Below are 10,000 nucleotides of genomic sequence, written 5' to 3'. Positions count from 1 at the left end.
TTGTGTTAATTCCACAACAGGAGATATGTGATGTTACCTAAATTAGTTTTGAGGAAAAATAACCCACATATCGACATCGGTATCGGCTGATATCGGAATCGAAATTTGAGAGTTGGACAATATCGGCATATCGGATATCGGCAAAAAAGCCAATATCGGACATCCCTAATCATTACCATCACCATCATTATCATCAGCAACATCATCATCATCATCATCATTACCACCACAATCACCACCATCATTACCATCACCATCATTATCATCAGCAACATCATCATCATCATCATCATTACCACCACAATCACCACCATCATCATCATCACCATCATTACCACCACAATCACCACCATCATCATCATCATCATCGTTACCACCACAATCACTACCATCATTACCATCATTACCACCACAATCACCACCATCATAATCATAATCATAATCATCATCATCATCATCGTTACCACCACAATTACCACCATCATCATCATCATCATCATTACCACCACAATCACCACCATCATTACCATCATAATCATAATCATAATCATCATCATCATCATCGTTACCACCACCATCACCACCATAAGCACCATCATTATTATAATCATCATCATCATCACCAGTCATCATCATCATCATTGTTACCACCACCACCACCACCACCACCATCCTCCTCCTCCTCCTCCTCCTCACCTGGCTTGTCCTTCCTCTTGTCGTCCTTCCTGGCGGGCCCTGCAGCCTTCTCTCCGTTCTGCAGCCTGTCGGGGGTGATGAAGGTCGACGCATACGCCTGGCTGGAGCCTCGGCGCCACTCTGGGACCGCTGGGGACCAACGAGGAGGGTGAAGATGAAGATGAAGATGAAGACTCACATTCAGAGAGGCTCTTCCTCACTCTGGCACCACTAAGGAGCGCTTTCTCTTTCCGTCATATAATCGATTAGTTATAATTACTTATAATGGCTATTGATGTGAATATTACAGTAAATATAATAATGTAAATATATTACATTATGTAATGAAAATCTGTATGGAAACTGCCTGCATTAGCGTGTGTGTGTGTGTGTGTGAGAAGGGGCATACCTGGAGTTAGAAGAGTGCTAACGTAACCCCGCTCCCCCTCCTCCTTCCTCACTGCTGTGTGTGTGTGTGTGTGTGTGTGTGTGTGTGTGTGTGAGTGTGTGTGTGTGTGTGTGTGTGTGTGTACTTAATCCACAGCCATGACAATTGTGTGCGCACCCCTTTAAATTCTATGATCGGGAATTTGCAGGAAACTGCAATGACGCTGTAATATATCATGGAGCTTAGCACACCTATAATACGTTGTTATGCCAAAGGTTTAAATGAAACCGTTTAATTTGTAGCAAGCTAACAGCAGAAATGTGGATTTATTGTCAATAGCTAACAATAGCATGCTAGTTAAGCCATTCATTCTATCACCCACAGCTGATAGGATAATATTTCTCCTACCTGTACAAGTCAGTGTATAAAACATATGGGGCTGTATTTTGGGTCACCAGCGCATGGCGTAAAGTTCGTTATTCACCGGCGCGAAGTTGAATTCGTTATTTTGCACCTTTATTTTTTAAGCATTGCGCCCAGGGGTGTGGCAATTAACAACCTAGGGAGGGACCTGGCGCGTTGTCTAAAAATCGCTATCATACACCACCTAAACCTGGTCAGAAGTCAATGGCGAGTTGTTCATATGCTATTTTAAGAGCACATGTCAACAGTCATATTGGCAGGTGCACGCACCATCCTTCTATCATTCATGAACGCACACCAGCGCACGTCCATGCAAAGCATTACACATTGCACGATTACAATGGTAAACATAATTAGAATAAAGATATTACGAAATACTGTACATCTCATGATGAGTAGTTATTCACCATCATTTGCAAATTGGTAATGACGGTTAAAAGTGATTAGGGGAGAGGCGAGAGACACGTATGGAGCACAGCTGAAGACGCACTGTCACGAGATATAAGCAACTCCTCTGCAGGATAAATGTTGTTTTATTCAGTCATTTGAGCAACATTAGGGTAAGTGTTGCTTTTTCCAGCCTATGTTTTCGATGGTAACCCATTGTCAGTCAATAGTGAAAGTAACTGCATATAACTGTCTTGTCGTTGACTGACTCCTTGGTGAAGTTAGTTTCACTTTGCCAATGAGTTTAAATAATAGACGAGTGCAAATGCGTGAAGGCTATGCTAGGTTTTAGTAAAGCATGGTTTAAGAATGACTATTCCATACGGTCTTGCAAGCAGCCTCCTTCAAATGCGCCGTTGAATGCCAAAATACCGATGCATTTACTTGACATATCGGGCGTTGCGCCGTTAAAGGGAATGACAGATGTCATTCTCATTGGTTTAAAATGATGTTACGCCCCAAACACACCCATATGACTGATTAAAAGACCTAGGAACACCTTGTTACGCCATGCGCTCCACTTTTGGGAACGAAACCCCTCCCAATGTGAACTGGACATCCTACTAAATTTGAATAGACTTTTGACGAGTGACGATGCACTTTAGAATGTCATGATAGGGCCCATGATGTTGTCAATAGCTGGAGGTTAAGTAGTCCTACTGTTCATTTTGTAAAAGCATTAGTGGTTGTAAATTGGGCTAAAACGGTTCTCTATGGCCTACCACTAAATAAGTAACATTTTGTTAGCTTCCTCTTCTATGCTGAATGCTTTCCAAGTGCAAAAAGGATTATAAGCTATAATGTGCTAGAGGCCCCACCGGCTTCCTTTTGCCTGGGGCCCCCAAAGTGTTTTGAAACGGCTCTCTCTGTGTGTGTGTGTGTGTGTGTGTGTGTGTGTGTGTGTGTGTGTGTGTGTGTGTGTGCGCGTGTGTGTGTGTATGTGTGGGGGGACCAACATGAGGAGGATGAACACTGTAGTGTATGTAGTGAGATGTCATATTTGTCCTTTATGGGCTGCAGAACAGGAACCTTCTGTAAACCAGTGTTTTTTTAACTGAGTCAGGCCTGCATGTTTTAAACCCACCAACGTAATAACTTCCCAGCAACGTAATAAAAATCTGCATGTTTTGAACCCACCAACCTAATAACTTCCCACCAATGCAATAAAAATCTGCATGTTTTGAACCCACCAACGTAATAATTTTCCACCAACATAATAACCCAATAATTATTACATTTGCAGGAAGTTATTACGTTGGTGGGAAGGTTAAAAAAAGTTACCCACCAATGTAATGAATCACTGATTTAGTAAAATGCTATCTGTTTTATCAATTGTAAGGGTATAGTTGTCAACAATTGTCACCATCTAAACCAATCTTCATGTTACAGTACAGTACATGATTCTGTTGGATAAATTCATTGCTGTGGCAAAATATGTTAGTTCAATGTAATAACATTGTGTTTTAAAGAGAAACATGACTAGTTTGTGTAGTTCAGTTCAACCACCAACGTAAACCCAACGGAGTCAGGTCTGTTTAACTGTAACTACATTGTTACTTTTAATTCCTGTATGATCAATGAAATGAAGTATGTGTATGTGTGTGTATGTGTGTGTGTGTGTGTGTGTGTGTGTGTGTGTGGTGTGTGTCTGTGTGTGTGTGGTGTGTGTGTCGTACCTGGGGTCAGCGGGGTGCTCACACTGCCCCTCTCCTCCTCCTCATCCTCCGCCTCCCCGTTGCTGGACGGGCCGACCTCCGACTCCTTCCTCTCCACCTTCTCGACCACTGTAGTGATCTTCATCCCTTTCTCCTCCTCCTCCTCTCCTCCCCCTCCTCTCTCCTCCTCGTTGTCCTCGATCCTCATCCCCTTTCCTGTTCCTTTCTTCTTCTTCTTCAGCTTGGCCTTGAACTGCTGAGCTCGCTTCCCTACAGAGGGGCCCATCCACACATCTAGTTACACACTATTCTACACATCACACTATTCTACAGTATTCTACACATCACACTATTCTACACATCACACTATTCTACACATCACACTATTCTACAGTATTCTACACATCACACTATTCTACACATCACACTATTCTACAGTATTCTACACATCACACTATTCTACACATCACACTATTCTACAGTATTCTACACATCACACTATTCTACACATCACACTATTCTACAGTATTCTACACTATTCTACACATCACACTATTCTACACATCACACTATTCTACAGTATTCTACACATCACACTATTCTACAGTATTCTACTCATCACACTATTCTACACATCACACTATTCTACAGTATTCTACACATCAAACTATTCCACAGTATTCTACACATCACACTATTCTACACATCACAGTATTCTACACTTCACAGTATTCTACACTTCACAGTATTCTACACATCACACTATTCTACAGTATTCTACACTTCACAGTATTCTACACATCACACTATTCTACACATCACACTATTCTACACATCACAGTATTCTACATATCACAGTTTTCTACACATCACACTATTCTACACTATTCTACACATCACAGTATTCTACATATCACAGTTTTCTACACATCACACTATTCTACACTATTCTACACATCACAGTAGTCTACACATCGCACTATTCTAATCACACTATTCTACACATCACAGTATTCTACACTTCACAGTTCACACTATTCTACACATCACAGTATTCTACACATCACAGTTTTCTACTAGGGGTGGGCGATATATATCGTCTGCGATAATATCGTGATTGTTGTTTTAACGATGTGCAAATTTACATTATCGAGTATTTAAATTACTTATGGGGAAAAACACTCAAAATCACGCATTGAAACCCCATACATTCACTAAATACAGGAGGTGTATGCGAGAGAAGCCCCTGGTTACAGCAGAGCAAATGTCACATGATCGCTAGTGGGTCCACCTTGTCACACGCAGGCCTAATGTTTATTTTGTGCAGCGAGACCAAGATGTACTTGGGATTTTGTGCAGCTACTTCTGTTCACGTAGCATTGATGAGACAGTCACATTTGTTCCTACATGGTATTATATGGAGAGAAAACATTAGCCTTTGAGTATTTTAGTAGTCAGTTGTAAACAAAGAACTTGTTAGCACTTCGGACCTGTAACCGGAGGGTTGCCGGTTCGAACCCCGACCAGTAGGCACGGCTGAAGTGCCCTTGAGGTGTGTGTGTGTGTGTGTGTGCATATGTGCGTGCGTGCATGCGTATGTGTGTGTATGTGTGTGTGTGTGTGTGTGTGTGTGTGTGTGTGTGTGTGTGTGCGCGTATGCTAGAGGTCTGCACTCCCGCGGTAGACCCGCGGGACCCGACGCAAAAGAGTGCGGCGCGGGACAACTTTTGAAAGCTCTTTGCGGGAGCGGGCGGGATGAGAGAGGTGCGTTCGCGGGTGCAGGACAAACCGATGATTCACTGCACTCCCGCAAATTAAATATGTGCGTAAAATTAAATATGGAAATGATTAGTATATATAATCATTACTACTTGTGTACACTAGTGTCCTCGTCACCTTATAGGGGTTTGAATGTACACTAGTGTCATAGGGGTTTGCATGTACACTAGTGTCCTCGTCACCTTATAGGGCATGTACACTGGTGTCCTCGTCACCTTATAGGGGTTGGCATACACTAGTGTCATCGTCATCTTATAGGGGTTTGCATGTACACTAGTGTCCTCGTGACCTTATAGGGGTTTGCATGTACACTAGTGTCCTCGTCACCTTATAGGGGTTTGCATACACTAGTATCCTCGTCACCTTATAGGGGTTTGCATGTACTCGTCACCTTATAGGGGTTTGCATGTACACTAGTGTCCTCGTCACCTTATAGGGGTTTGCATGTACACTAGTGTCCTCGTGACCTTATAGGGGTTGGCATGTACACTAGTGTCCTCGTCACCTTATAGGGGTTTGCATGTACACTAGTGTCCTCGTCACCTTTTGGGGGTTTGGTGTGTTCCTGTTTGGACACTCTCCACTCGTGGGCGGTGAAGTCGTCTCCTCCAGTCCACACCAGCTCGGGGTCCACGGACGACCACTGGACACACAGCAGGCGACCTCTATGGCCCCGGTAGTTACTCACTGGCTCATCCTTCATCACGTCCCAGACCTACACGCATGCACACACACAGATACACAACCATACACACATACAGGCAGACAAACCCACACACATACACATACACACAAACAAGCAGGTGCAAACACACACAGATACACACGGGCACGCCCACATGTACACACACATACACACACACACACACAAATGGGGAAGGTCATTTATTCTATAACTTCACTTTCACAGGCTGAGTGTGAGGAAAGACAGTAGTGATAATACCAGGAAACTTGTGTTCTACACCTACAGTAATTTCCTCCAAAAAGCCTGGAAGCTCAAAATGCAACCAGATGTTTGACTCATATTTTCAACATTGCAAATACCACAGGAGGAGTGTGTTACTGTTCAGGATGTGACACGGTACCCTCCCTCAAGTTTCACTTCTGGATTTCAGCAGAACTTCATTCATTCTGATTCCATTCAGACACAAACACTCAGGACCAACACATTCTGATTAGGGGTCGACCAATTATCGGCCGGGCCGATTATTAGGGCCGATATTTAGCATTTTTATAATTATCGGTATCTGACATTTTTTCCACCGATAAGCCGATATTAAAATGGATAAAGAATGAAACGCGCTACTTTGTCTGTTAAGCGTCTCTCACTCCCTGCATTTGCTACTCTGTGGTCAAGAACATTGTCCCGCCCACTACACCGTCTGATTTGTTAGTTAGCACAAATGCAGCCAATCAGGATAGAAGACTGAACATAGAGAAAGTTTCTCACTGAGGCAGACTGTAGACTGGACTTCAGCTGTACGGAGCTATTTTTCGAAGGTAAATAAGAGCCTAACTTACATTGCTGAAGTTGCAATGAATCACAATAATCTACACTGAAGTTACAAAAACACCACTTTGTAAGCTATTGTCTCTTTGATCAATAAGTAATGCACCCACTTCCTTTATTTAGCGAATTCCCGATTGATGCACGTTACTGATGCTGTTTACTAGTTAGCCTACAAACTCGGGTGCTGCGCGTCGGGAGTTCTCTGCCTCCGCCTCGTCCGTTAATTGTGAATAACGGGACACCTCAGCGGACATAGTACATAGTAGATAAGTCCTAAATTATGCGATAGCGAACGTCAAAAAGTGTAATTGCTCCTTATGAAATGGACTGTCATAGCCGTATTTAATCCGACCTGAACTAAATCGCGTCCTCAGCTGGATATAAACGTGCCTTTTAGGCTCTCAAAGGTGTAGCTTATAGCCTACACATGGACACAAATTGCATGCTTAAATAGCCTAACAACTATTTTAAAACTGTTTTGTTAAACTATTCAACCGTAACACTTGCCATCACGCATGCACCTCTCCCTCTCCCTCTCTCGTGCACCCACACACACGATGGCAAAGCATCCTCTTTGTGACAGGTCCCTTAACAAGCACAAAGCCCATTGTGCAGGCCTACTCTATGAAAATAATTGCTATCACTCAGCTCTTGGATTAACATGACACACAGGATTTACACTTGCAAGTGATGCAGGTTGATGGACAATTGTGTCAATCAAAAGAAGAAAGAAAAGTTTGCATAATTAAATGCTTTTGAATGAAATTTTTGCAGCATATCGCCTTTACTATCTACCCCCCTTTTTGACAACTGACATATCGGTTATCGGCCTCCTGTTTTGGTAATAATTAATATCGGTATCGGCCCTCAAAAAACCATATCGGTCGATCCCTAATTCTGATTCCATTCAGACACAAACACTCAGGACTAGATGCTTAAACACATTTGCGGCCACTTGCCCCCTCGCAACATGCGTGTAAAAACATGGCATGGTAGGCTGTGAGTGTGTGTGTGTGCATGCATGCGTGTGTGTGTGTGTGCATGTGTGTGTGCGTGTGTGTGTGTGCATGTGTGTGTGTGTGTGTGCGCATGTGTGTGTGTGTGTGCATATGTGTGTGTGTGCGCGTATGCTAGAGGTCTGCACTCCCGCGGTAGACCCGCGGGACCCGACGCAAAAGAGTGCGGCGCGGGACAACTTTTGAAAGCTCTTTGCGGGAGCGGGCGGGATGAGAGAGGTGCGTTTGCGGATGCGGGACAAACCGATGATTCACTGCACTCCCGCAAATATGTGCGTAAAATTAAATATGAAAATGATTAAAGTAGTGTTCATAACTATAGTTCAGCTGGATGGTTAATCAGGCAGCATTAAAAAACGGGGTTTAAGCATAACTGACGGATAGCAGGCCTATAGCCTATATTGTCGTTTACGTGGGTTCAATTTGTTCCTGCTGCTCATTGTCAAAACTCAAAAATCGAAAGCATTACAGAGGAAGAGGGCACCAGACTAGGCCTACTTCAGTTGTTAGCTTACATTCAGAACCAAGAAACTGACATCTGGAGTCTTTCTCAGGTGTGTGTGCTCCTTTCGTGAGACAGAAAGAAAAACTGAATAAGCTATCCCTCCTGCATGCGGGCTTTAGCGGGCGGGAGCGGGACATCATGTTACAGATGCGGGCGGGAGCGGGACTAAAAATGACACATTAATGCGGGCGGGAGCGGGACAGAATATTGCGGGAGCGGGACTGAAAAATCAGTCCTGCGCAGAGCTCTAGTGTGTGTGTGCGTGTGTGTGCGTGTGTGTGTGTGCGTGTGTGTGTGTGTGCATGTGTGCGTGCACGTATGTTGTGGGGGGAGTCCTGATGTATGATAGGAGCCATGTTGCCGTTCACCTCAGTCTCTCCATTTCCTCTCCTCCATCTCGGTTCTGTGGGGGAGTTTGTTATCAGTGTGATAATCTTCTTCTCCGTCTCTCTCTCCGTCTCTCTCTCGGTCTCTCTCTCGGTCTCTCTCTCTGTCTCTCTCTCTGTCTGTATCTCTGTCTGTATCTCTGTCTGTATCTCTGTCTGTCTCTCTGTCTGTCTCTCTGTCTGTCTCTCTGTCTGTCTCTCTGTCTGTCTCTCTGTCTCTCCTAACTCTGCAGGGATTGTCAGTATGATGGCAGCTTCCCTCATCCCCTTAGATTCTTTCTTTCTTTGTCTGTCTGTTCGTCCACCTGTCTGTCTGTCCATCTGTCGGTCTACACCTCCGCCTGTCTGTCTGTCCATCTGTCGGTCTACACGTCCACCTGTCTGTCTGTCCATCTGTCGGTCTACACGTCCACCTGTCTCTCTCTCTGTCTGTCCATCTGTCGGTCTACACCTCCGCCTGTCTGTCTGTCCATCTGTCGGTCTACACGTCCACCTGTCTGTCTGTCCATCTGTCGGTCTACAGCGACTTCCAGATACCAATTGCAGGGGTCAGGCAACTTAGGGTTCGGTACCTTGCTCAAGCATACAACGGTGGCAGTAAGGGAACTGAACCCATGACTTCTATGGCTACTGCCTGCTAGCCGAGCTCCTTAACCACTACACTAGCGTCGCCCCAGAGAGGCGCTGATTGCCCCATGAGATGCTAGCCGAGCTCCTTAACCACCACGCTAGCGCCGCCCCATTGAGGCGCTAATTACCTGATGAGATGCAAGTATGATAAATAGCACGTAAAATGAAAAGGCACAGTGTGGACTTTCTGCGGTTTGGCAATGGCTGATTACGCTGCGTTCCCAAATGTGCGTAGGGTACATCAGGCCGTCAGACACAATCAGTCGTCGGCATCTGGCAGGGCTGCGTTTTTTTTTATGTTGGTTTTGCCCGTTACGTTGGGGCCATGCGGAGAAGAAACTCCTGACCTATAGAGGTGAGAGCGCCCACTCCTCGACAACTTATCTCAGACCGCAGCTTTACATGCAAAACCTAAAGCAGAAAAACCCACATGAAACAGCTCCTCCCACCCACCCACACAAACTCTGATCTTAGTCTTGGAACATCACCATATGAGATTATGTGTGTAGTGTGCATCACCATATGAGATTATGTGTGTAGTGTGCATCAGTCTTGGAACATCACCATATGAGATTATGTGTGTAGT

At 44.5% G+C, this 10,000-nt stretch overlaps 1 protein-coding gene across 1 annotated transcript in view; it reads right to left on the bottom strand.

Annotated features, from left to right (window-relative positions):
* The window catches only part of gemin5 (gem (nuclear organelle) associated protein 5), a 51,605-nt gene that overhangs the window by 16,016 nt on the left and 25,589 nt on the right, over positions 1 to 10,000 (bottom strand). The window contains exons 15-17 of the mRNA XM_076273974.1: positions 5,911 to 6,082; positions 3,610 to 3,858; positions 697 to 825 (exon numbers count right to left, since the gene is read on the bottom strand). Of these exons, the coding sequence (XP_076130089.1) occupies positions 697 to 825; positions 3,610 to 3,858; positions 5,911 to 6,082 (550 nt within the window). The remainder of the gene's footprint in view (positions 1 to 696; positions 826 to 3,609; positions 3,859 to 5,910; positions 6,083 to 10,000) is intronic.

The sequence above is a fragment of the Alosa pseudoharengus genome, unplaced genomic scaffold (assembly GCF_046254945.1).
Source record: "Alosa pseudoharengus isolate Yale_2024_CS ecotype anadromous, Long Island Sound unplaced genomic scaffold, YU_APseudo_1.1 YU_APseudo_1.1_scf_8, whole genome shotgun sequence".
NCBI lineage: Eukaryota > Metazoa > Chordata > Actinopteri > Clupeiformes > Clupeidae > Alosa > Alosa pseudoharengus.
The sequence above is the reverse complement of the archived record's forward strand: the minus strand, read 5'-3'. Positions and strand labels throughout refer to the sequence as shown.